The 27647-nt window shown below is 41.2% G+C and overlaps 2 protein-coding genes across 6 annotated transcripts in view; both read right to left on the minus strand.

Moving 5' to 3' along the window:
- Window positions 1-11486, minus strand: part of HELZ (helicase with zinc finger) — an 85529-nt gene extending 74043 nt beyond the window's left edge. For 4 of the 5 annotated variants that reach the window (XM_014255758.2, XM_014255757.2, XM_005526665.3 and 1 more), the window contains exon 1: window positions 11446-11486. In XM_014255758.2, coding sequence (XP_014111233.1) covers window positions 11446-11452 — 7 coding nt within the window. In that variant the 5' untranslated portion in view covers window positions 11453-11486. Of the gene's footprint in view, window positions 1-10821; window positions 10841-11445 lie in introns of those variants that run through there. The other variant, XM_014255756.2, reaches the window with a different exon arrangement.
- A 6681-nt stretch (window positions 11487-18167) lies between these two features.
- On the minus strand, window positions 18168-26974 carry PSMD12 (proteasome 26S subunit, non-ATPase 12). Its single transcript, XM_005526666.3, has 11 exons — window positions 26804-26974; window positions 24733-24792; window positions 24395-24523; window positions 23209-23316; window positions 22173-22277; window positions 21561-21710; window positions 21251-21385; window positions 20593-20705; window positions 20101-20275; window positions 19507-19584; window positions 18168-18616 (listed from the first exon to the last, which is right to left on the minus strand). Exons 1-11 carry the CDS (start codon window positions 26909-26911, stop codon window positions 18407-18409), a joined length of 1371 nt encoding a protein of 456 aa, XP_005526723.1. The 5' UTR covers window positions 26912-26974; the 3' UTR covers window positions 18168-18406.
- Window positions 26975-27647: the final 673 nt, after the last annotated feature.

Consider the following 27647-nt stretch of genomic DNA (forward strand, 5'->3'; position numbering starts at 1 on the left):
CAGACCCAAGCAGTGCACATCCCATCCCCTTCTCAAAGCTGTTACTGGTAAACTGAGATGTAAGTAATTCATACATCAAAAATTTGTTATTTCCATAATATATTCAAGTAATATTTGTGAATTCATAAAGTTGGTATGGCTACAATCCCTGTGATTAATGGTTTCCCTCTCACTCAAAATTATCAAGAAAAAAGTGACAATATCCTTGAGTTTATACAGGTATGGAAAGATTAGGGGTTTCATCTGAATTAATATATTGAATATGACACAATAAAAAAGCTAGCTACTGTGAACATGCCAACATTACAGTCAGAAATCACAGGCCACTGGAATTCAACTATCAAAACTCTGTAAACAAACTGCATGTGAGTCCACACACTAAAATAGGGAATGGTACATCTGTCCATATTATAAAGTTGCTCTGGCATCTCTTGTGATCCCATCTTAAGGCAGACCTGAATCTCTGCATGTCAATTGGTTTTGTATTATTACCAAATACCACTAAAATACCTTTAGATCAGTAAAATAAAATTAAATATCCATTTATTTTCCTTACCTATTGTGGTGAAATAACCCAATCTATGCCTTGAGACAAAAAATAGAATAAAAACCCAAACTCCCTCTATTCAAGCCTCCAGGATGGAATAAAATAGAGCTGCACAAAATACAGAAATTACTTACAGAGACATATAGAAAAAAAAATTCACTTTCCTAGTGTCATGACATACTCATCATAAATAATCCCAGTCTAAAAATTCATTTAATAAAATTAGAGTTGATAACAACAGTGCACTGTACCAACATAACAGAAAGGAAAAGGATGGTGCAACTTTCATACACAGGGTGCAAGAAAGAATTGTATGAAAGGTGCTTTTGGCTTTCTTTTTTCTTTTAAGAAAAACATAACAGTAGAGACTCATGCACTCATTTATTGTAATTATGGCTGAAGTCTGTAATAGCAGTTAAGAAGTTCTCAGAAATGCACTGCACACCTTACAGAACAAATACAAAAGCCTCCACCCTTGAGAGAGGACAATCTAATCAGTTTTCTGAAGTAACTGAATTACTTTGGCTAATGTTGTACAACTCCAGGCAAAATGACCCTACTTTCAATTCCAAAAATGATGGTGAATCTGAAATGGAGCATACAGAATGAGGCAAGCACATTTCAAGGTTTTATTCTATAGTGTAACAGCAGCAAGAATCCTGCTCCAAGGCCTCTGAGGAACATGATATGCCTGTTTGTGGAAGGGAAAAAGGGGAAAGAATAGATTCACGATGCCCCTGATCGCTAAATGCTTAGACTATCCTTCCACATTGAAAAATCAGAGACAGCACTATTAATGAGGAGGGCAAGTGATCTCTGGGCACATAAATGAGGATCCAAGTCTGATCCTGTAAATCTGAAGTATAAAATAAACACAACCACGTTTGAAAAAGGAACAAGAGCCTGTGGATGGTTTATCACTCACACAACGACACAGGCAATTGAGATTAAGAGCAAATGCCTTCTGCATCTGGAGCCTCTGCAGTCTTTAAACCACTTTACATACATCACAGATAGTAACAAGTTACATTTTTTTGCACGCCAGTTATGACTTCAGTACAGACTACTAAGTGATTATTAACGCTTTATTACCTTTACTAATCTCTTTTATTTTCATTTTGGAAATAGCAGCAAAAGGACAATCTGTGCAGCCAGCAGCAGCAACACTCAGACATGGACAGACTGGCTATCTTTGGCCCAAAATCTGGAAATAACTCATGGCATCAGCACTTGCAACCAACCCATCCACCACATCCCTAATACCTTTACATCCTGCCTTTAAAAAGATCCTTTTTTCACACAGCTGTCTGAAAACATCACCTGTCCTGATGAAACTAAGCTAAATACTTGGCAAGTCAAGGCACAGCATCTACGTGACATGTGCTGGTGCTGCCTGAAAGCCATTCACAGCCAACAGATACAAGGTTCCTATTTAAACAAAGCAAATATATACATATATTGCATTCATTAACTTCACAGAACAAATATTGGGTTGTAAAGTTCGATACTCTGAGGTTGTGTGAGGACAAGAGCATCTGTACAAGCTTATGCTGGCCTCTTGTGTGCCTGCATTATTATGATATTGCCTTTAACTGTGTTAGTCACAGAGCACATTTTCCAAGGGCTACCTGGCAGAATGAGTGGGCAGAACGGAGGCTGCTGCTTAATGGACATCCAGTGAAATATTTCAGCACAGGGCTGAGGCCTTATTTACTGCATGCTACTCAAATCTTACTTAAATGATAGCACTTGAATGTTTTCATTTACTATTCAATAATGCCTACAGTACTGCAACCAAGTACTTTATAAGAATTTTAAAAATATCTTTATCATTCTGACGATATTTCCATTTTACAGAGAATTAAGGTAAGAACACACAAGGCAAAAGTTTCTATAAACTTCTTATATTTACATTAAAAGATCTAGAAGTGATTTCTCCCCCTTATGCTCTGCCTGTACTATACATCCCTTTTACATGTCCAACACAGAGCACCTGGTGTCTGCAGAGTGACTTAGGAGTATCCAGCATTCCTCTACATCACAACATGGGAAAATTCATTAGAAATACAGAAAATTAAGTGTAGCAAAGATGGGGCTTAAGTAGGATTTGCCTTCTCCCTTTTTGCTATTCCCTACTCCATTTCAGTAACACTTTCTAATTTATGCAGATAGCAAAACTGTATTCCACCAAACAACTGTATTAGCATTATAAAATAAATTATATGTACCCACACTGCACAACCTCCCTTCTATTTATTTCGAATACTAATATTTTTCAATCTCCTTCTCCTCATTCAACCACCCCCATCTCCACATTTATTGTACATAATTCTGAAAAAATATCCATTTTACACCTTCTGTTTACATCCAGTCACTGCTTCCTCTGTGATGCAGGAAGGTAGAGCTGGGAGGAAAGAGGAACTTGGTATCAGGAGAAGAGAAAGGGAATTTTCTGTGCTCTCATTTTTGTCCAAAATCACACCAGGGCAGAACACAGGAGCCCCAGCATTCAAATTACAGAGAAATCCTGTTTAGCTGAGGCTGAAGCATGTACACTGCAGGGATTATCTTTTACATTTGTACTTAATGCTGATTTGACCAACACTGAGGAGATTTTCACAAGGTTGATCACAAGTACATCCTTGGCAGAAACATTATACAATAATACATCTCAACTTTTCACAAAGCAGCACTATAGGTCATTAGATTATTTCTTTTCTAATTTATCATGATCACAATAAAATATTTTGCCCAATTTCTAGAAAAGATGGAATCATATTGGCAGAACCTTTCTCTCCTCAACAGCACCCAAAAAGTAAGACTGTGAAAGACACCTACCATGGGAAATTTCAACCCAAATAATTAAAATCTGGCAAGCAATAACCAAGTGAAATGAAGAGTATGTCATAGTAGGCATCAGGTAACATAATAATAGGTGGTGCTTCTGCCCCACCTTAAGTTTTTGGCTCCTTCATAGAAAATCTTTACGTAAACAATCTTTCATAATAACTGGTTAACAACAGGAATTTGTACACCATATAACTCTGTGTTCACACTGCTTTTTGAGAATAGAGTTTCTCACACTTACCCAAGTTGAGGGCATTTTAATTGAAATATTGTCCCATGGTTACCATTTTATCCCCATAACAACATCACCAATTACTTACTTTTAAAAAATGCATTAGAAAAGTAATTTAATCTTTGCTTCTCTTAATGAAATTTGCCAGAGAAAAACAAAGGGAAGACTCAGCACTGCATGACCAGCCAGCTCTCCATAGAGCAGCACCAACCTACAGGACTCAAACCCAAACACATTTCTCAGAACAATATCCATATTCTAAAAGCTGGTTTAAACATCATAATCCACAGCTTTCCAAACTATGCCTTACTTGTGTCAGAACCTCCCTTGTCAATATTTGAATAACAGAACAGGGCCTTGTTCCTGTCTCTACACTAGTGTTTAGTAATAATTTTGACCAAAAAATGAACACTACTCATCTTAAGGACTTACCCAGTCCTTCAATTCCTAATATTATTCTCCACTGAGTCATAAGGTAGTGCCAGAAGTCCTCTCTGAGAAATGTCTGCTCTATGATATACTCACATCTGTATCAGTGTGACTAAACATGTGTCACCTCATTTTAAAATGCCAAGCAAGTGCCAAACTGTGTTCCCAAGGAATGCAAAGGGGAGTCAAAGAAGATTCCCAAGCATCATTTCAACACAGGACACATATCACTAGATTTACAAATATATTTCAGAAGTTTAAATGCAAAAACACATCACAAATTTTCCAGTGCTTACTGAACCTGCCACTCATGCAGCACTGTCTGCAGAGAACACTTGACCATAGTTCATTTGCCAAATTCACCAATTTAATCAGTCTCAGAGACAGAATCAAAATTAGCAGTTCCTAACCCTCAGTCTCATGTTCAATTCACAGCTTCATCTAATACAGCTGTATTTGGATTTCAGAAATAAAAATGTCTTTAAACTAGGAAATTATTTATCACAGCATATTCCCGTGTCAAAAACCATGCAAACTCTTCCCCACCCCCAGCAGCTCAGCAGTGCCAAAGCTCAGTGGTTCAATCCACATTTTCTCTTCTTAACAGGATATTGTAGCAATGCTGAAACAGTCTTCCCTCAAATGCCAAACTTTCACTTTCACACAAGAACTTCTCCACTCCTGACATGCCCTGGATACTGCAAGGCAACACCCTCCTGGGAGCAGATCTAGGTGAAAAGCACAGCTTTGATCCCCAGGGCAAGTGCAGATGCTACAGGTATCTATCACAGTTTTACAGTTGGAAAAATGGGGAAAAAATAGAAGCCCCAAGTTCATTTGCTGTTTGAGATTCAAAATATGAATCACTCTTTCAATTTGCTCAAAAGCAAAAGATTGTAAAAAATCTTCATGCTGAATACCAGGTACATTGCACAGGTCACAAGCTGAGCACAGGAATCAGCCAGAATATTGTGGCACAAAACAGGAAAAATTTCTTTCAATATACCTCAGCCTTCGTTGCAGCTTTATAATGAACTTTAATTTATTATAGTAGTGAATAATACTGTGACTGAGTTTTTTGTTACGCATTTACACAGTGCTTAGCACAAAAGGGTCCTACCGTAACAGATTTAATAACACAATCATGCCACCCACAGATCCTCCAAACACATCTTTCCCCAAACCATGTCTATTATGTAACTGTACATGGTATTTTTGTGCGCAGTTTTGAAAGTTCAAAGCAGTAACTAACCCTCCACCTCTAAGAACTGCTATCTTTGTTGTAAATTACCTTTGAAATTCATTTTTACATGACCATGCTTCAAATAGTTCAGTATAATATAGCTAAGCCTAGTTTGGGGAGTTGTCTTTTAACTCTACATTTTCATTACATTAACCTTTCTGAATATGGATAATGCTTTTATCATGTCCCTGTTTCCTCTCCTCAAATGCCTGACCACGGTAGCACCAACAGGTTCAATTTTTAGACTCTTTCAGAAATAGAATACGGATTCCCAAGTTCTCCCCTCACAGCAAACCCTACACCACAACGTGTATCCAGAACACATTTCCCAATAAAACTCGCCCTCCTCATTCCTTTTGAAACAAACATTAGTGATTCAGTCACGTATTTGAAACTCCACTCAAAGAACTGCATCAGCAGGAATGAGCAACGATCCTGCTGTGGTTAACAGCATAATCCTGACAAAACTTGGGAAGCAGAGGATGGGTGTCTAGCCCAGCCAAACAAATATAAACAAAGCTACAGCCAAGTAGTATCAGTCAGTTCAAACGACAAAACAAATGTCCTGCACCATTCCAAATGTGTGAGTGTCTCAAGATATGGCCAGAGCACAGTTACCTCAAAACCATTAGCACAAACAACTATAATCAAAAACATCACTGGAATAAAAGACCCACAGCACTGCGTTAGCACAGATTCCAAAATATGCAAAAAACATTCCCCTTAATGACCTCTCCATGCAGATAATGAGAGAAATCCAACAAATTCTGGCTCCCAAGATAGCAGAGGAGTAGATGCAAGGCAGCTATCGTGGCTGGTCCAACACTATTTGGGAATCCCAGTTGAGGGGGAATTTAGTTGAAACCCATGAAGGAACATTACCTGGGAACAGAGGCCAACTGCCCATCCCTGTCCCTCCAAAACTACCCCTGGATAAAATTAAATTTTCACTTAAAAATAAGAGATTACCATACATGAAGTGAAAAGATACATAGGGAAGAAGCGTTACTTTACATGCTGCCAAAACCACTACACTTTTCATTTGTGGTATTCTTCATTTATGATGTCCACAAAGATTTGTTACCTTCTTGGTTTGCTGAACCACTAAACATTTTCCACCAAATTAAACACTCGTGCTGCATTACTAACAACCAAGATTCTCAAAAACAGCTCATGTTACAGATTTCCTTCTTGCCAGTGGGGTCTGAAGGGCTATGAAAGACCTTTTAAGCATATTTAAGCACCATAATTTTTAGTGTTTTGATGAATACAGTATTTTTGCTATATATAACTATGGGGGGAAAAAACCCAGACCATGAAATTCACAGACTGAAAGATCATTTCTAAGTAACACTTACCCTAACTACCATAAAACCAGCTCAGACGACTCCACACAGTGCTCACATTTCTATTCTTCACTTCCGCCGCTGCAACATTCAAAATTTCACACCAAACACAAACCTACTGTTCTTTTTCTTCCAATATTTCATCATTACAGCTCCAAGAATCAGTAGCCTTGCTACTGCTTACAAACAGAAGTATGAAACGTATTTCCCCAAACTACACATAAGCCAAAGATTCAAAACATTCACCTCAGACACATCATTCTTCATGGAAGTGATATTTCCCAGGACTAACAGCAACAAATGGCAAAACAGCTCCCAGTTACATCTCCAAAACATATGTCCACATAACATCACCCTCAAAACTTCTTGCTACCAGCTTGGCAGCACTGTGTATCCACTGCTGCTTGGAAAACCTGTGTAGTTCAGTGCTATTAATTCTGAATTACCTTCCTGCTAAGGTTCAAGCCTTCTAACATCTGACAAGGACTCCATGCCACTCAGAAAATCTCATAGTTGGTACTCATCCGGATGTAGGATGGGGCCACAGTCACCACTCAAACTTTGCAGTCATGAAATGGATCCTCTCAGTGTAGTAAAACTACATTTAAGGAGGAAAATGATTGAAATCTATCATTTCTTATCTGGCTTCCCCGTAATAAGCCTAATTTGGTAATATGGAGGACTCTGAGAAAAAGTAACCAGAAAATAACCAGTCCATTTCTAATTTACAACCATGAATTTGCATATAAAATTATAGAGGAATATTTGGGTATTACGTTATAGCCCCATTAAGTATCCTTTAACTTCAACTGGCAGTGCAATAGAAATGCAACAGAAAAACAAATTCTCACCCATGGGTAATCACAATATCATTGCTTAAATTCCCAATCCTTTCTTTTCCTACAGTAATATTCACTTTTCTGTGTTTCTCAGACATGAGTGTTGCTTCTCTTGGAAGCCTCATGTTGTAAACATTCATGTGAAGAGAAAAGCTCAGTAAGCAAAACTGTTTTGGAATAAGGAACCTGAGTCACATATCAGTGTCACCATAACGAAATCCCCAGAAGCCAGCCTGTTCCTGTGGAGCAGCCTCTGACCTTGCAGACTCCAATTTTCCCTGTCTATGAAGCTTAGTTACTTTCTCCCACCCCAAAAAAATTGGGAAAAAAAAATGTTTATTTTCCCAGTCAGTATCTCCAGAAGACTAAGCATTCCTTCAGAATTTTTTTTTTTAATTCCATACCAATGCTGTGTGGAGACTTTTGAAAAAACAGCCTCCTTTAAAACATTCTCTCTTCTTTGTTGAAAAAGGATGGCAACCACAGAAGTCTGCACTAAGGGGAGGAAAAAAAACCAACATATAAAGTAACATGTCTTTAAATATATGTCATTGATACATATAAACACAAGCGCTGCCTTGCTGCCAAAGGCCATGGAAGAGAGAGCAAGACAAACAAGAATGAAAAAGGAAGGTCTTGTTTGTTCTGACAATCTAACTCGTAATTTTTCCATTTATGGGGGAAAAAATATATGTACCATATACTGAAAATGAGATTTTTGCCACAGCATCTCAGCAAAAGAAGTGAGGAAGGATTCAACAGCTGCAATACGAGCAGGAGGGAGGGCTGGGATTACAAAATGTGGAATTTCCCCCCCCATGATGAGCCACTGGCAGTGCTGCACAGAAAGGAACACAGAGAGATCTGCTTCCTTCCAGGAAGAAAGCTTCAGCAATGCCAGCAGAAACGTCAGGACAGGATTGAAGCTCGCTGGGATTCTTGGCCTACTGATCCCCCAGGCAGGGGAATTCCAGCTGTCCAACCACTCTATCCCTAAGCTGGAGTGTGTCACACCACCCTTCCTTCTCCTGCTCCAAGCCAGCTCCCACAACTTTCCCCAGTTACTGTCAGGCTGTACACAGGGGATGGATTTAAATTAATTCCAAAGACTTTTTTAATTTAGATTTCACTCCTGCTACCAGACCTGTGAGGTCCCACTGACCTCAGGAGGGGATGCCAGTGAGGTGAGAGATTCAAAGGCTTTAATAACCTGAATTGCTCCAGCAATTGTTTCTGCCATTACTAAAATGAAAACACCAAGAATAATGTTCAGTAGCAAATCTAAGACGGTAGCAAATAACAAATAAAAAGAAAAACAAACCAACACACTAGAAGTCAGAAAGAATATCCAGCTATAAATGCAAAGAGCATTTTACTAACAAAAACAATTGCCAGCAATGGAGAAAAATGTTTCATCAGACTATTAAATTAACAGAGTTGGAAAACAGTAGTATTATTTCCCAGTTCCTACATGGGCTCTTTCATCCACAGGCATCAGGACTCCTTACAGGTCAGTAATATTCACTATCCCTATTTTAAATTCCTTCAAAAGGAAATACAAACAGGTGAAGTGATTTGCATCAGGCTCTCCACATCTCTCAAGCACTATACCTGTACCTTATCCACCTGGGAATATCCCCTCTTCAAGCTTTCCAGACACTCTGACTCACATCTTTTGAGATGAGAATTTCTCTACAAATCCAGCCTCTGAGCAGAAGTTCTCTCCAAACCACAGCCCTTCTTCTACAACAAGATCTGCTCACACTGATCCCAAAGCCTAGGAGGAACTTCTCTGAAACCAGTGAGATTTCACAAAGGAAAAGGATCATCCATGACACATCAAGAAGCAGAACTGGGACAAATTAGAGAATAAGATGATGCTTCCACATCTCCCTTTAAGTTTTAGTCTGATGGGAAGAGGTAAAAACAACCCAAACAAGCAAACAAAAAAAAATCCCAAAATAGACAAAAATACCCCAACAAAATCAGCAATTACAACCTTTCAAGCCTTTAAGCCTTTACTTTAACAAGCCTCTACTACAATAAATTCATCTGGCTCACCTAAAAAGGCACAGTGTCTGTTTGAATTAGAAGAGGAAAAATGCACACTGTACATTTCGCAAGTCAAAAAAAATCAGAGGTGAAGAGTGATAAAGGAAATGTCATTTCAGCTAGGAAAAATAAAGAAGTAATTTCTGCTTTCAGAACAAATTACAAAGAGAACTCAATTTATCAGTAGTAACACATAAAATGTTCCTTCACTTACCAATAAACTGCTCTGCTAATTAAAGTTCAACAAAAAAAAAGCTTAACTCAGCTTCTGCCACTCACAATTTCTGTGCTGTAAAAGCCAAGGCTACCAAAGTCTGATTCCCTGGGTCTGCACGCCAAGGAGGTAGAGGGAATGTGGTGGCCCCTTGTATACTTTCACTCCTCTAAGTTTTAAATGAATGTTCAAAATCAGCTCCTCCCTATAGCCTGCCTAGCACTCCCAGACAGTGCCCATCACAAAAGCTTTGCCATTGAAAAAAAAGAAAAGGAAAAAAATGGAGTATTCATTCACAATCTGCTATGGCTCAAAAATACTGAAACAACCAAATTTAACACACATTATTTTAAAGCCTCCCTGTTCTACCTATTAGTCTTGGAAAAGAATGTATACTTGCCATGAATCACTTGCTTATTATTTTATTTTCTAGAAAGGAACATGTCTTTTCTTATATAAAGAATGGCAGGTAACATATTTTATCCTTTGCCTTGCTTCAAATACACTAATTATTAAGAACAACATCAGACAATGTCAACAATCCAAACCATCCCAAATAGAACCAGCTGTGATGATACACTCAATCTGTCAATGGGGATATCAATTTTCAGGGTATTTTTCTGTCTCACAACTGAATTCTTTTATTTTTTCAATGAAAAGTGAAATGTGTTCTTTTAAAACTTCCTGTCAAGCTCACTGTACCTTGGATACAATGCAAAAATCCTGTTACCTTGTTAACTCTTACTTTTGTCATTATCTGGGAAGCAGCCTTGCAACTGTTTCCCCCAGTTATTTCTTAATTTCCATCAATGATATGTTTAATCATGTTACTCTAATCAAACAACAATTGCCTAACAAAGCACTGAAGCCAAAACAACTGCACTCCTTTGGAAATTAACAAAAGGACACCTTCCACCGCAGGAGGGGTAACAGATCCTTCTCCTGCCTGGGGATTTGCCCTAAAAAGATACATATAAGTGTCTGCTGGAAGGGCTGTATTGCAATGTGCAGTGGAAACTCTCCTGTTTTCAGTTTCAGAGCTGATCCAGGGTATAAAAGCTGCTCTCAGGACCTGTGTTAAAACTCCCGACTTCACTCCACTCTCCCTGCCAAAGCCTCCTGCAGAAAACAAAAACATAAGCTCATCTGCCCACCCTTCAACCGCTCCGAGGGGGTAATTTTACAACAGCTGTTAAATTCCTCCAATTTGTTTTTCCATCCCTCAGCAAACCCTACCTACCCCATTTTTTTCACTTCTATTTCACCATTGTTATTTCCTGGCCGTCTCTCCCATCCCCTCCCGCCCCGCCCGGTACAAAAACAAAGCTGCCTCCCACACCCCCTGCATCCCCCCCGGAGCACCCCCGGCTCGTGCGAGGCATCCTCGGCTCTCCGGCCCGGTCCCTGGGCCCGGCCGGGCGCGGGGCCGCTCCGCCCGCCCGCGGGCCCCGGGGGGCGCGGCGGCGCCAGGGCCCGGCCGGGCGCCCCGTAAACACCCCGCGAGCGGCGGCCGCCGCAGGCCCTCCGCGGACACAGGGCCCGCTCCCGCCGGCACCGCGCGGCCCCCGCGCCCCGCACCGCCCGCCCCGCCGGCCGCGGGGCCCCGCGGGCCCCCCGAGGGCGCGGCGGGGCCGCGGGCGGCCGGTGCGGGCCGCGCTCGGTGCCCGCGGGGGCGGACGGGGAAGTCCCGACTTACCTGTCATTACTTTCTACGCCATCTTGGATCCACTTGTCAACGTCCCACAAAGCATTGTGGGAAAGGCCGGCCCTCCCCGCGGCCCGGAAGGCGGAGGGCGGCGGTGTGCGGGGACGGGACGGGACGGGGACGAGAATGGGATCGGCAGCGGCATGGGGATTGGGACGGGGACAGGAATGGGATCCGGGTGGGGCCCAGGACCGGGACGGAACGGCGATGGGGACAGGGTCGCGCTCCGGGATAGGGGATGGGGATGGGGATGAGGATGGGGACCGGGACCCGATATCCCCTCAGCCCGGCGGCCGCTGAAGCGCAGCCCGGGATCCCCTCACGGAACAGCGTCCGGGGCCACCTTCTCGCCACCCGCGCTAGAAACCGACTACTTCGAGGGGGTTCCGTGTTTTCTTTATTTTTTCTCTTTTTCCCCCTCCCCTTCCCTGGGCTCGGAGCGCGGCTGCAGAGCCCGAGGGTCGCTGGCGGGACCGGTACCGGCAGGCGGGGGGGCCGGCCAGAGCCGGACACAGAGCCCACCCCTGAAAAAATCTTGGAAATTACTCTTTCTTATGTTTTTTCTACTGCATGAGTTGGATTTTCTTTTTTTTTTTGGTCTGTTTGCTTTGGGTTTTTTTGGTTTTTTTAATTTTTTTTAAAAATTATTTTCCTGTGGCTTTTTAAAGTTCTTCCCTCAAAGAAATTTGGGGGAGGCCGGGTGCAGGTTCCGAGGCTACCCAGGAGCTGCTCACGCTGTCACCGTGTTTTCCAAACCCATCATCCTGTGCTGAAGGACTGCTCATGAATCCAGAAACTGCTTTGCATAACAGTTTTATTTTCATGGAGTAATCTTCCCTGTTAGCTGTGTTTTCAGACTCTTTGGCAATCAGTTCTCAATACCTACGCTGTTTTGCAGACTGGCTTTTTCAAGGCGTTCCTGGCTTAGCTTCCGTGGATGGGTGCCCTGTGCTCTGTAAGGCTGTTGTGCTTTGGAGCAAAGTGAACAAGAAATTGGGGGAAAGCAGCTTACTTCAGAATGTTAGGAAAGTTTATCACCAAAACAGAATTCCACTGTTTTTTAAAAACTTTTCCTTCTCCTTTAATTCAAATAAGATCCAGATGATTTTAGTATTGGATCTTTCTGTATAATGTATTTACATTTAAATTTAAATTTACGTCTAATGCCTCATAACTCTTTGAAGAATAACCACCAGCCAAGCCTCTGATGCATTACCACTGCAAGAAAATACTTGTGCCCAAGAAGGTTTTCAATATTCATCAGTAATGCATTTATAGAGAGAGCTCCTTGCAACAATGTAAATACAGGAGGAAATAAATCCTTTGCATTTACCGCCCCATTCTTAAGGCAGTCTAATTTTTAATTCAGCTTCATAACTAGTTGGGAGTGCAGTTGTGCTGTTGCAGAGGGGAGTGTGGGTGGTCCCAGCCTCAACCCAGGAGATGCCATTTCAGGATAAAACCCTCCTGTGCTCCTGAGCTCCTGTGAAGCTTGCCATAGGCAATTTCTGCTGTCCCTGCTGCCAGCCTGACACCTTCCCTAACACCGTGACTTGTGTTTTCTGTGGGCACTGTGCAAGAAGAGGGATCAAAGAAAGCTGAAACTGTGTTTAGGATCCAACTAACTTTGTGTTATTCAGTCCAGGTTGTTGAAATGGAGTTAGTCCTTTTACTTTTGAAGCTGTCTTTGGTACCTAGTGAACTTTCTCTTACTGGTCATTTTCTTCTGTTAGAAAATGCAAAGGTTTTCTTTAAAATAAATGATAATTAGAAAAAACAGTGGAAGATAAAGTATCAATGTATGCATGTTTTTAGATATAAACACATATATCCTCTGAAGTTTAATTTGGAGAAGACAAATTTAGTTGGTTTATTTTTTACATAAGCTTTTTATGAGTCCATTTGTTCTGACAGTATTTTTTTTATAATGTGCTAAGAAAAAAACTGTGTGGCAGTGACTGAGTTATTGGAAGATCTGTTCAGTGACAGACCCCATTCTTACCACTCTGTCTCTGCTGATTTAAAGTTCCAAACTGGATGGAGCAAGAAGCACAGGCTGCTCCGAAAAGGTGGCAACTCTGCCCAGCAGGAACAGCCCAGAAAGGAGCTGGGGAGGACCATGGGAACACCAATGTATAAAACACAACATGGAGATGTGCTCTTGCACCCACTGCTTTTAATGATCTTGGTACTTTAACCCTTTTAGCTTCCATATGAAGGAGGTTTTAGTCTGTTTTGTGGACTGGTCAAGTGTATTGCATAAACCCTCAGTGGAGGTGCCAGAGGCTGGACAGGGAACCGGCAGCTCTGGGATGGGGGTGGCTGCCAAGCACTGCCCTGTTCAAGCACAGCCTGCAAGCTTGGAACAACTCTCCTGTTTCCATGTGCTGTCCCCTCTAACCTCTTTCAAGGTCCTTGTTAGCAGATAGAAAGATGAAGACTGTTGGTCCAAAACAAATGGGGCTCCAAGGGCTCATTAACCTTGGAAATTCTGCTCAGCGTGAGAATCATAGCAACTAGCTTAAGGGATGAGATCCCAAATCCAAAGGGCCTAAAAAAACCCAAATTTTTACTAATTTACTTCTGTGGTAATATCCCAGGAGGCAGAGAATGGCCCAGGAACTGGTTAGAGATTACCTGGGAAGAAAGGGAAGAAATAGACTTCTTGTAGCTTTCACTGACTTGTTTCAATACAGTATTAAAGGATAATTTAACAAAATAAGATTATTATATATTGTATCTTATTATTATAAGATTATTATATTCCTACTACTCTAAGAACTCAGTATCTATCTATCTATAGGAGACCTCTCTCTTTCCTTGATGTGTATTACCCCAGTGGAAGCTGCAGTTTTGCTTTCCAACCTCTGCTCTCGAACACAACCCCCCAGGATGAGCTGGCAAGCCAGGCTTTCACATAGCACTGGGCAAGGCACAGAACCAGATGTTGCATGCTGACTATTGCCTTGCATTTCCAGAATTCTCCAGACTCCCTAAATTCCTGGAATCCAATGGGGTTTCATAGCATGAGGAGAGCTCGCAGAGCTAGACTTCTGCCCAAAGAGACCAGGAGCAGGAGGTGACACGGAGTCTGGGGGGAGAAGAAAAGCAACAGTGGATGTTGGAAATGTAATACCAAAAGCATAATGGGGATGCATGAGAGAGTAACAAAGACAAGGAATTCCCACTCAGCATCATGAGACTTGACAGGATTCAGATCATCAAAAGCCTAACAGTGATATTTCTAGGGACTCATTACAATGGTTAAAACTTTAAAAAACCCTCCAATGAATGCAGCAATATCAAACTCAATTCCACTTGTACATTTTTTAGGATTTTGAAATCTTTCAAATCTGAAAATAGCGATTTCTTACTGGATGTTTAGAAAGCCCACCCTACCAGGGACCATGTGCACAAGGAATGCCTGTGCAGAAGCCCTAACACAGCCTGTCTCCCTACTCTTCAGTCAGGACTCTAAATGATGCTGGCTCACAGGGCTTCCCCCTATTCTGTGAAGCTAGGAGCCATGCCCTGGCCCTTGGAGAATCCAGGCTCCTTGCCAAAACCAGGAGTTTGAAAACCTGGGGCCACTCAGGGCTTCTAGGCTCCCTGCCATGAAGCAGAGATCTGAGCAGAGCGTGGCAAGGTGTGGCAGAGTTGGGAACTCTCAAACCCTCACTTGCTCCAGGCCTAATGGTAGCCAAAAAGCCCTGGAGTCCTGGCTCGCCCATGAGCTGCACACTTGGAATCACAACTGCAGCTTGGTTTCTACATTTTCAAAACAAAACTATTCTAATTATTTGAAACTTACACTGCTACTTTTTTCTTTCTTTTCTGCTTTCACAGGAAATTCAGAAAATCAATTTCATTCTATGCTCACTCCCATTTCTGGGAACTGGTATTTTGTGAATACAGAAAACTCCATTTTCAATCAGCTCTACTCATGATGTCTAACCGGAATGCTGGAAAAACCATTACAATTAACATGTAAGAGTAATAAGGACATAATAGAATACATTCAGCAGGGAATTGCCTCCCTGACCCTGCAAGCCCAACATCCCAGCAGGCTTCTCGAACAGATCATTCACCCCTGAGCAACAAAACAACAGGAGGCCTTTCTCAATGAAGTGCCAGACAGATTGCAGCAACAGGAGCAATGTTTTTATTGTCTTAGCACACTGGACCTTTATAAATTTTTGAACTCCCTCAGAAGCAGCAATCATGGGAAAGTAACAGAAGTTAAGTGGTTTGGCCTCTGCCACAAACAAGGCAGTAGTAGACCAGGGATTAGATAGCAACAGTAGTTCTTACTCTTAGTAAACAATAAAGCAAACCCTTCCTAGGCAGCCATTAATGTCTGGTTATTAGGCTGAAGAGTAGCAAGTTTTGATTTTCCAGCATGAAAATTCCCCTGGAATTCCTCCAGAGTCCTCTAATGAACGGATGATCTCAACTTTAATCTTACTTCATAATTATCCAAGGGTAACATTTCAATGTGGACTGCTTAAAGCACATGTAATTTCTAAAGTAATATTCAAACTAATTCATTTCTCCTTTGATCCACAAAATGAGAGCGTTGAGAAGCAACTAGCAACAAGGGGATGTTGAGGGTACACTCAGGAGATAGAAACTACAAGGGTCAGAGTAATGTGATGGTTTGATCCCACACTGTCAAGATCAAAAGATCTTCAGTCAGTGCATTTTTTTTAAACTGGTATGTCTCTATGCTAACCTTTGAATTGCTCATGGAGGAGTTATATCTGACATATATCTAAACTTTAGGCTAAATAGATTATTTTCCACTTACTTGGAGTTACCCTATAGCCTAATAATTCCAGAGTTTTGTTCTAAAACTTCTATTTATTTTTGTGATGTATGGGGAGGGAAACCCTGAGGAATTCTTCTGGCAACAAGTACTCAGAAGTCTCACTCTGAGGACAGGGAAAGAGTCTGCCTTGGGCAGTATGTTCCAACCCAAAACTAAGGTGTTCCAAGTGCAAACAAAAATCTCTGTCAGATCAAAAGACAGAGAGCTTGATCATTGTGGATCTTTGGCACAAATACAGACCATGAAAATGACCCTTCATCATCCTTTTGAACTGACTTTTAAGGAGATACCTGAGCTGTTGAAAAAGAGTTCTTCCATGTTCCTTCTAATGCTGAGAGCAAAAGGTGGTTGTGAGAGGAGAATAAACACTTCCTCTCTCTCCAACAAACTCAAGCTCTAATGCAGCCAAAGGCAGCAGAGAGGGATAGAGCCTGGACAGAGAGGGAGGAGAATCCGCAGGAAATCCAGTAAGAAGAGCCAGGGAACCACTGAAACATTCCACTCTAGGATAAGAAGGCAAAGAGGGTTGGCTGGGGAAACAGGTCCAACATATCTGGTAGAAGCATCAGAGGCTTAAATGCTTGGGGTTTAAGATTCCAGACCAGACTGCAACTGGAAGGAAAATGTTTATGATAAGAACAGGGAGAGGCAAGTTCCCACTTCCCCTGATGACCCATTGTTCCCCACTCTGGTAGCTCTTGCCTCAGTTTCCAGATGATATATTGTCTTTTAAGCTACTTTGTCCATTGTTCTGACAGCAGCCAGTTTTGCTCATGCTACTGAAGCCTCCCAATAGCCAGAACATCCCATGCTCAGAAATGGTCATAACAAGATTTTGAAGAGCTTGTACAGCTGGGATTGTAGTACATTTGAGGAAGCTGGATGGTAAATACTCTGTGCATTCTGAATACCTGCTCCTCTTCCTTCCCTTACTGTTAGTTCAGCTGCCTTTTTGTTGTTCAAACGCAATGAGCAGGATTGGTAAGGCTTTGAAAGTTACAAGCTTTCCAAATTACATTCCCAAGTTTCCCATCAGCTACGTCCAACATCTGCATTTCAAATGCAAATCACTGTTTACAAGCTTCCATCTTTTCCTGTCCCTTCAGACTTCTCTCACTCAAAATCCCTGCTTGGAGTTTCCCAATTCCCGTGTATTCACATGAAAAGAGCATTAGCCTGAATGAAGCTCAGTGTGCTTGTAAAGAGATGAGATTTATATATGTCTCAATACATCATTTACAATTATAGTCTCTACTTAATTAATTATGACTGGAATGGTTATGGCTAGCATTAAAAATCATTCCAACTCAGAGCAAATTCAAAGACATTCCATTGATTCTTACTACACTATTTGTTCTACTATTTTACTTTCTTAAAAAAACAGATTGGGGGAAAAGTCCACAGCTTCCCTCCATTACAAGGAGGTTTAAATAATAAGGCATTATCTGCTCAGAATATAACACACTCATGATGACAAGCAGCAGCTTCCTAGTACCTGCTTAGCTAACTGATTAATTGCTGCTGTAGCCCTTACAAACTGTAACAACAGGCAAAATAAATGACTTGCACCAATCAAAGATTTAGGTACTTACGTATTGATTGCTCTGGCAGTTCAGAATTAATTAATAAATTCTAACTGTATTACCAAATCATAAGAAACAGCATTATTCTTAAGCATAAACATCCAGATTTTTGTTAAAAAAATACCTTGACATAACTTTACACTATTATCATTTTAAGTTACCTCTGTAAAACCCTAGGATTTTACTATTTACAGTATATACTCTCAATCACAGCTTCAAAAGTAGTCCTGTAATGAAGTAACCACAGAATTACATGTTAGACAGATAAGGGTACACATTAAAAAATAGAAATCATGAGACTATTATTATACAGGCAATACAGTTTTATTCTGTTCTTTCACCAATTGTAGCAAAAACATTTAACAACTGAATGAATAATCAAGGGAACTTAATTGTCAACAGGAATTTCAGAATTATGTTCTAAATTTTAGACCAGGGAGGCTTGACAGGGAGAAAACAAACCATATACACACTTGTAATAATAGTCTCTATTATGAAGATTTAATGCCTTCTTTAAAAGCACTGAGATTATTGAGGCACCTTACTGCAGGTTATGGATCATCTCTTCTTTGGCAATGAGATGTGTGGTTTTGTTAACTAGGGCCATGAGGGAGTTGAGCTTGTGAGACCAGTCATTGAGTATATTGTTTGGGTCCTTAGGCCTCTGGAAATTGATAATTCCTGCCAGCCTGTCTACTTTAGCAAAGATGGTTTTGTTAACTACTAGGTTAGACAAGAACTCCTCCGATTCCTGTAAAGACAAACAGCACTAAGTCAAGAAAATAGCATTTTTACCTACAAAACACCAGAATTCCTCCCAAACAGCATGAAAGCACCCAGAACAAGATTTTCTTTATACACAAGTATATACAACTGTAACAATTTTGTACATTAGAAAACGCAAGATACTTTAATATTACACATGCTGGCAATGCAAGGTACTAGCACAAGCTATTAAAAAAAACCCCAAAAAACAATCTTTTTGTTTTCAATTGACCTATATCTGATTATCTTTCATGAAATTAAAGTTTAATATACAACCCAAATAGACTTTTACACTTTGGAGTATTTGGCTACACAGATACCAGAGCAAGTCATGTGGCAAGCAAGGCTTGGGAAAAGCCCAGTAATTACCGACCACTGTCAAATAGGGTTATTTCTGAGTTTGTGGGAAAAGCAGATTCCATGAAAAGGGTAAAGCTTTTCATTTGCACTCAAAATACCAGGTTGTGTCATTCTACTTGGAAAGCTCTTGAAAACACAAAAGAGGGGGGCAGGAAGACGCCTCCACCCTGTGTTCCCGAAGTGCCACCACCTATGAATATAGACATTTACAGGTGAAGGACCCTCTCTTCAGTCAGTTTTCATCACTCACGGACAAGAACCCTTCAACAGTGAAACACCAGACAAGAAGCTCCAGCATTTACACAAGGCCTTGAAAATAAATGAACTTCTAAGAGCAGCTTTTGCCTTTTGGGCAACGTGCATCATGAAACTGAGTTTAAGATTTAATGGATAGTTTTCTAACTCCCATAAAGGCAGAAAATCAAATCAAACAAGAACATTACTCTGCTGAATACTCACATCTCTGGCACAAACACATCCCCCTTATGAAAGAACAATAAGCAAAGCAAGACTTACGTCAACAGATAGATCCAGGAGTTGTGCCATTCTCTTCATTGTAATTCTGGTATAATATTTAGCCATTATTCTAATATTCTGGAATAAAAGTGTTCAGAGTAGAGGGTTATGTGCAAAAAATAATTGAAGCAGGCTGCAAAAATATAAAAGTCCATGTTAAAAGCAGATTAGGAACTGTAGTGCTCTAATGGCAGTCCAGCATGAGGGACATGAGAGGCTGTGAACAAACAGCTCTTTTGCTGGTGGAAGGTATAAAAGTCTCTACGTGATAAATTATTAAGAAAACAAATCAACCTATTATGAAGTTAATACAAAGCAAGACTTTCAGATTTATGCTTTACTGAAACAGGAATGTTAAATCTCATTTGAGTGCAATATGATCTTTTTGCTGTCAACTATGCCAAATATACAAATACAATAAAGATATACAAGCAAATAAAATCCTGAAATACAACACAACAGAAAAGACACTTGACCTGCTGCTTTCTTTATTCGCTACTTTTTTTGTCTTTGTCATTAAAATATGGCAAGAAAAAAGCATTTTTAGCTGAAGCATGGAGTAAACAGCTACTGTTTATAGACACTGCTACTTACATGTTCCACAACTCTGTTCTTTAAATCTTTCCATCTTTTTTCACCTTCCTCTGTACAGCCAAAAACATCTGTTGCAGGACTGTCAAGGGATCCTTCTCTCAACTCCTTCCCATATTCTTCAACTAGGGCACTCCACCTCATCAGCTCCATGGTGGTAAATAGTTTTAGGAGGTCTCTAAATGGTTTAGTACAGTTGGATTACAATCCTGTATTAATAAGGCCTGGTTCATACTTTAAATAGATCAAAGGCATAATTTTAAATGTTTTATTCTTATTACCATAAATAATGGGGGCAGCTCAAGTCAGACTGTTTTTCTAACAAAGATCTTTCTCTTAAAAGAGACATTCATTTTCACACAGAACAACCATGACATTTTTGCAGTATTCTTAATGAAGCATTAAATTCAGAGTTGCTTACAGCAGACTCAGCATAACTTGCACTGTTAGAGACACGTTTTAATCTAAGAATTGGTTATTAGAAAGGATACTCACTTATACTTGGGGATTTCTTCTAGCTTTTTGTCACTACTAATTCTGTGCACCAAATCAGACTGTTCATTGTCATAAGGTGAAAGAATAACATAAAGAACAACGCTCTTCAGTGCCTGTTTAAAAGGAAAAAGTGTGGGTTTTTTCCCATAATTAAACAAAGGAATTGCCAAAACTGATACAGAGTTGAGAGTTTAATATATAAAAGATTTAAGCTCAGTGTATTAAGAAGTTATGGTGAAATTGATGTTATCGTTCAGAAATTAACTGTGGTACATTTAAATTGACACAGGTTAACCAAAATTGTAGTATTTTGAATAAATACATGAAGAAAAATAACTTTTCACATGAAAGACATCTGTACTGCACACACAACAGCACCACTAGACCACACTTGCACAGCTGTTTATAATCCCTACACTTGTATGAAACAGTTGAGACATTCTCAGTTTCAAAGGTAATATAATGAAGATGTTGGCTATAAACATTTTTTTGAAATCAACTCTATCATATAATCTGTTTTCAACTAACCAATTTGTTAATACACCATTTAAATTAAAAACAGACTGATGAGCTATTTCATCCACTGTACACTGATGTGGTAAGAAATGGGTACTTGTTACATAGAAATACAGACATTTCATATGGAAAGTTTTTTTACCTGTTGCCACTTTTCACTTTCAGCCTGAATACAGGGAGTGTCATAAATGGCTCTGTAGTGCTTACAGATGGAGAGGTAGGAGCCTTCATGTTGATCCAGCTGGATCATTAGGTTGTAGTATTTCAACTTTAGTTTCTGAAACAGTGTCAAAAAGTCAAATTAACACAGCTCCATGACAGGTAAATGAAATTCAGCTGAACCCCAGAAAACAGAGGGTTTTAAATAAATATACTCAGACCTGAAGATTGAAGTCACATTAAAATTTGGGTGGGGGGAGAGAAAAAGAGTGAGAAATCCTCCAATTACTTACTTCTGTGTTTTCTTCTTGAAAAAATTTTGTATTAATTTTTTTGCTGATAATTTGAGTCCGAATATAGTCTTTTACAGCTAGACAGAGTCTCATCTGCTCCAAGATAAATTCTACACGTTCTTTCTTTTCCATTGAACCGTAGGTTTCCACCTGAAATGAAATTATAACTACTTAATGTTGGCAAAGCTGAATAAAATGAAGTGTGTCACTTAGTGTGACTAGTGTCACCAAGTGTGGCAGTTAACTGTGCCAGAAGAGTGGAAGGTTGTCTGGGGGGGGAACACACTAAAACAAAACAGCAGAAGGAAAGCTGGAAATGGAATAAAGGTTATACCATTTTAATTATTGCCCCCACTTACACCGAAGGATCCACCAACACTACACTCAATGCACTAGGTAGAAAATTGAAATCTACTTTCTAAGTGGAAATATTCTATGTAACCCAACCATGAGATTAACAAAAGCAGTTAAAGCTGAACTGCAGTTTCACTAATAACAGTTCATCTCATTCCAGGCATTTCTGCAAACATATCTGATTTGGTTTCTAAACAATCTCAGGACAGTCAGAATTAATTGCTATTGCTGATGCAATTGTGAGTTCCAAGGTGTTACCTGCAACTCTTGCAGAATCGAGGCAGCCTCTTTCACCTCCCCGTTCTGTTCCTTTATTGTTGCAAGTGTCTTTGTCAGGCGAGCGCGTTCGATTTCCACGTATATCTGAGGGCAGAAAGAAGAGCTTAAATACTGGAATTCTCTAAAGAGGAGTGCAAACTCTGGGAACTCCCACTGGGAAATACACTTGATGCTGTCATCATATAACTACTAAATTTGTTGTATATCCATCCACTACACTAGCACTGTCCACAACATACACTGATGAAATACAATGCATAACTGACACGCCAAATTTTTATGGCCCAAATTAATCTAAAAAATAATGTCTACACTGACCTAGGACTCTTTAAGCAAATACAAAGGGATATGCACTGTGAATAAAGTATTGCATACTTTGTCTGCTAGAATATATCAAAACACATGGGAAGTTACATTTTAATTAACTTTAATAACACAAACCATTTGAATTATTTCACTCAGTCCTAACCAGCCATTAATCAACAAGACTCGATTACTAATAATTTAGACTAACAGACAGAAGTCATAACATTGACACAAATTTGCCCAATTCAGAATTATTTCTTTTTTTAAAGCAAAAGGAACGCAATGTAAGTAACTCACTTGGTATGCCCTTCCGGTTATCATAACTATATGTAATACCTTTCTAAGTGCAGGCGAAATTAAATTAAACCTGCCCATTTCCCCAACAAATTCTAATATATAACATTTTTAAAAAGTGAAAAGGAAATGGCATTTCAGAATTTTGAAATTAATTACTAACTATATTAATAACACAACCAAATACCTACACCATAGGAACATGACCAGTGTTTCAACGAATGATTTAAATATGGAAAATATCCGCAGTCTTTTGGAAGGAAATAAACTAGTTGGCTTCTCAGGGTAATTTAAAAATTAGTTTTAGTATTAGCTGCACAAGATTAAAAAACTAATGCTAAGAAGCTACACTTTTAAGGAAGGCAAACATTTTTATTCTACCTTTTAGACACTGAGTCTTAAAACAAAACCTTACTTTTCCTTCTGTGACCATACGCAACGTGTCGATTAAACGCAGTTTGACTGGTAAGTCTGTGATTTCTTCAACGTAAGTGCAGCACTGCTGGACCATTTTAGCAACTGCCTAGTATGAAAACAGGGGAAAAACATACTGTGGTTTTAGATTTCCCTAATGAATTCAAGCTGTAACACTCAGAGGTAAGTAATAAATAGTTTCACAGCACACTGAATATACTCATTTTAGCAAAAAGCACACAAGACACATCTCATCTCTGATTCATGAAGATGTGTACAATGATGCTACAGACTGATGCTACAAGGCAAACATTGTGCTTTCCTGTCATTTTTTTCATCCCAGTTTCTCTAGTTATTGAAAATAATCCATGCCATGCAGTTCTATCCTGAAAGCAACTCCTCTTCTACCAAATCCACAGGACTCAAATGGACTGCTAGAATTTCTCTGCTTGCCCTAAGACCTATATGGCTGAATAGACTTGTACCTTCTCTTAACTGTATGCACTACCCTCTCTCCTTAGAACAGCTGTAGATTCCTCAGTAAGGGAAGGAAGAGGGAGGATTTCTTCCTTCAGTAGCAAGCACGGGTATGGGAATGTGCACTTCTGGTAACAATGCTGACAAAGCTGGTAAAATTATTATTATAATACCTACTTCTAAAAAAACCCAGAATTAAACTTCTAGAAATGTCTTCCTCAAGAAGGTCCACAAAATTCAACTGGATTGATCCACACCTTCAGCCACAGTCTGTGCATGTCAAAGAACTAAACTTTACTCCTACTTTTACACTAGTGATATTACTAGTGATTTTCTGCACACTAAAGGATAGGTAACCTTTTCCTTCCTAAAACAATGACGCCACTAAAATTACCTGTTGCTCAAACTGAACACACAGAGTGTAATAAACTCCGCTCTTCCTTAAATGCAAGTGTTTTATGCCAAAGAATGCCAGTTTCAAAAGCAAGCATGCAAAGCACACATTTCATATGAGCACAATAAAATGCAGTAACTCTGTTTAATATACATCTGAACATGAATAAAGAATATATCCACAATATACATTGCAGAAGAGTGCAAAGATGAAACACCATCTTCACACAGAAAGTCCCTACACACATTGGGGAACCAGATACGTAGCACAGCTCCAAAATACAGTTTTATTTTTTGTTTCAAATGATTAAATTCACCTGTTTTAACTGACTTCTTCTCTTTGATAGAAGAATAATATTTTCATTAAGAGCATCCCAGTCTTTAGCTTCGTAACACATTTTCACTATGGCAACTAAGATTCGGGATGTGGAGACCATGTCAGAAGCCTGTAACAAACCAAGAGGATGTCAGAGACAGGATAAACAACCTGCAGCCTTCCAGCACAAAGGGGAAAAAACCATTGTGTCTGGTCTTACTGATTTGCTTTTTAAAGCAAAGAAAGACTGATACTCCAAGGATACTCCAAGTCCCTTCACTTTAATCCAGTGGAACGTGAGGAGTGTTACACATGCCAGCATCACCACACACTACTCACCGTCCGTGTTTGTTTTTCCAGGGAGAGAAGGTTTTCAATGACTTCTTGCAATCTTCCTTCCTAATAAGACAAGCAAACAATTATCTCCATAAGTTAAGTACATAATTCAGTTTAAACTGAGAGTAGCTCAAATTCCCACATAAATAAAAACACAGGCCAGCCTGTACAGATTTTTGATTTCTTTTCCTTAAAAAAAAATGTATGCATAGCATTTACGTTAAATACACAGTTCTACACAGAGATAAAACTGGGGACGTACTAGTTTCATTTTTGCACAACACATGCTCTAAGTTGTCTGCCTTGGGAGAGAAACCTGGCAAGTTTCAGACAGGTTTGGTGAGCTCACGTTCACTGAGCTGCATGGAAAACTCATTTCTTCTCTGGCCAAAACAGAGTTTTCAGTGAGATCAGATATGCAATTAAATACCTTGCCCAAAAAAATTCTTCTCCTATTACTCTCACCCATATTCATATCATAATTACAGTGTATTATACAAAGCATTAACTACAAGCTTTACAGGCTAAGCATGGAATTATAATAGTTCTGGTTTTGGAGGGGTTTTGAGAACCATATTTGCCTTTGTTTAGAGGAGTGTAAGATACTACAATGTCCTTTTAGTTCTAAATCACTAATCTTAGCAAATATCTAGTAAAAAAAAAAGTTCTATGGGTGAGTTTGCAACAGCCCATGGCAATGGTGGGGCTGCAAAAAACAGTTAGAAACTAGGAACAAAAAAATTGTTAGAAATAACAAACCAAAGAAAATGAAGTTTTCATTTTCTTTCAAAACATTCCAGCTAAAATATTTTAGACTACATACAATGGTTTCTCAGGGATGTGCTTTTACTGCCACAGAGTTTATATGTCTTGCAGAATGAAACATGGCCATAGTGCCCATTCCTTTGCAGAGCTGTGCCTGCAGGATAAAATCCCTGTGCCTGCCCTCCATACAGTAGTCTTAAAATCATCTAAGATGCAATTTATCTATTTTTAGGCTACTTCCTTCAGAACTGTACAACATGTGTGTTTTTCACAATGAGACATGTGGATCAAGCAGAGCATTTTCAGCATATAAAGAGTCAGATACCATCCTACTGGGACAACAAATGACAGCAATAACAGGGAACCTGCGGCTGCCCCATCCCTGGAAGACCAAGGCAAATTTGGACTAGTGGAAGGTGTCCCTACCCAAGGCAGAGGCTGTAATGAGATGAACTTAAACCTCTTCCAACCCAAACCACTCTGTGATTCTATGGTTCTGTCATTTCTGAGATCTGAGTTGCATAAGAATCTCCAATCCACAGAAGAACTTTTTTATAAAACACCGATGCTCCATCACTATAACCCCATGTGGAACACATTCTGCGGTCACCCAGGGCGTGTGCACAGACGTTGTTTACTGAGGCGAAAGAGGCAGAGACAGCCCCAGGGCCCGCCCTGGTTCCCTGGAGCTCGCATGTAACCAAGTTAAAGGATGCTCAGCGCTGTCTGTCCAACCTGACCCGGGACCTGTGATACGAAGGCAGCTCTAGCGCATAGAGCCCCGGGATGAACAAGCAACTCCGCAGTGCAAAGCCAGCAGGGAAGAGCCACGGCCCTTGTGGTGGACTGGGGCCCTCTGGTTCCCTCACCCGCGAGGCTGCGCCCCGAAATCTCGTCCCGTCTCAAAATCACACAATAGGCTGAGCTAGACAGAAAGCACAAGGGTCATCGAGTCCAACTCTTGGCCTTGGTTCTGCACAGGACATCCTAAGAATCCATGTGTCTGAGAGCGTTATCCAAATATTCCATGAGCTCTGGAAGGGACGGGGCCGTGACCACTGCCTCGGAAAGCAGTTTCAGTGCTCGGCCACGAACCTCCATCCTGCCCACCCTTCCACACAGCCCTGAAACGACGGAGCCGTCCACTCCTTCCCTTCCTCAGCACGGCACGGAGAGCCCGCGACCGGACCCGTCAACACCGCATCTTGGGGCAGGATGCGGCCGCGGGTCGCTCCGCGCCGCCTCCACGCGCGGCCTAGCGCGCCATGACTCAGCCCGTCCGTCCCGCCAGGCTCCTCTCCCGCTTCACCTGCGCCAGCCGCTCGCACTCGGGCAGCCTCTGGTCCACGGTCGCGCTGTAATCCACCTCCATTTTGACGATGCGGCCATCGGCCCGCTCCGCGCCGCCCTCCGCCATGTCCGCCCGCTCCGCCGCCTCAGCGCTCACCGGAACCGGCCGGGCCCGCGCGCAGGCGCGCCGGGGCAGCCCCGCCGAAAGGCCCCGCGCCGCGGCAAACAGGCACTGCTGTGGCCACCCCCGGCAGCCTCAGGACCCGCAGGGGGGAGGTGCCTCTGAGGGGACCCGCCCTTCCCACCGCCCCTCTGAGGGGACCGGGGTTGCGATCCGCTCTTCGGAGGCGATCTGCGCTTCTGAGGGGATCTGCCCCTCAATCCGCCCCTCTCAGAGGATCTTCTCTCAACCTGCTCCCCTGAGTTTCCCCCCTCAATCCGCCCCTCTCAGGGGACCCGGCCCGCCATCTGCCCCTCTGAATGGATCTGCCCCTCAATCCGCCCCAGTCTGGCCGGGGGACTCCCCAGCACCCAGGAAGGGGAGCTGTGAGTTGGTGCCAGACGTGGCGGTGACATCTCCAGTGACACCCCCCAGTGACAAATCCAGGAGTGCAGTCGCGGCCCCCAGCGTGCCCCTCAGTACGGCCGCGGGGCTCGGCACAGTTGCCACAGCCCCGGTGTTTCTCGGAGCTGGAGGGTGGTGAAGCAGGAGGAGGGGGGATTTGTGTTCCACATTTGGGGACAGCCGGGCTGTGGGGACGCGTCAGGTGTGGCCGCAGTGGAGCACACCGGGTTCTGTAGCTGCTGATTTCACCTTGGGGATTTCACTGTATCTCACTCAACCTTGAGTCTTTTCATCACCT

This window comes from Pseudopodoces humilis, chromosome 21 (assembly GCF_049639895.1).
Source record: "Pseudopodoces humilis isolate 2021_Gansu_Grassland_sample_001 chromosome 21, ASM4963989v1, whole genome shotgun sequence".
Lineage (NCBI taxonomy): Eukaryota > Metazoa > Chordata > Aves > Passeriformes > Paridae > Pseudopodoces > Pseudopodoces humilis.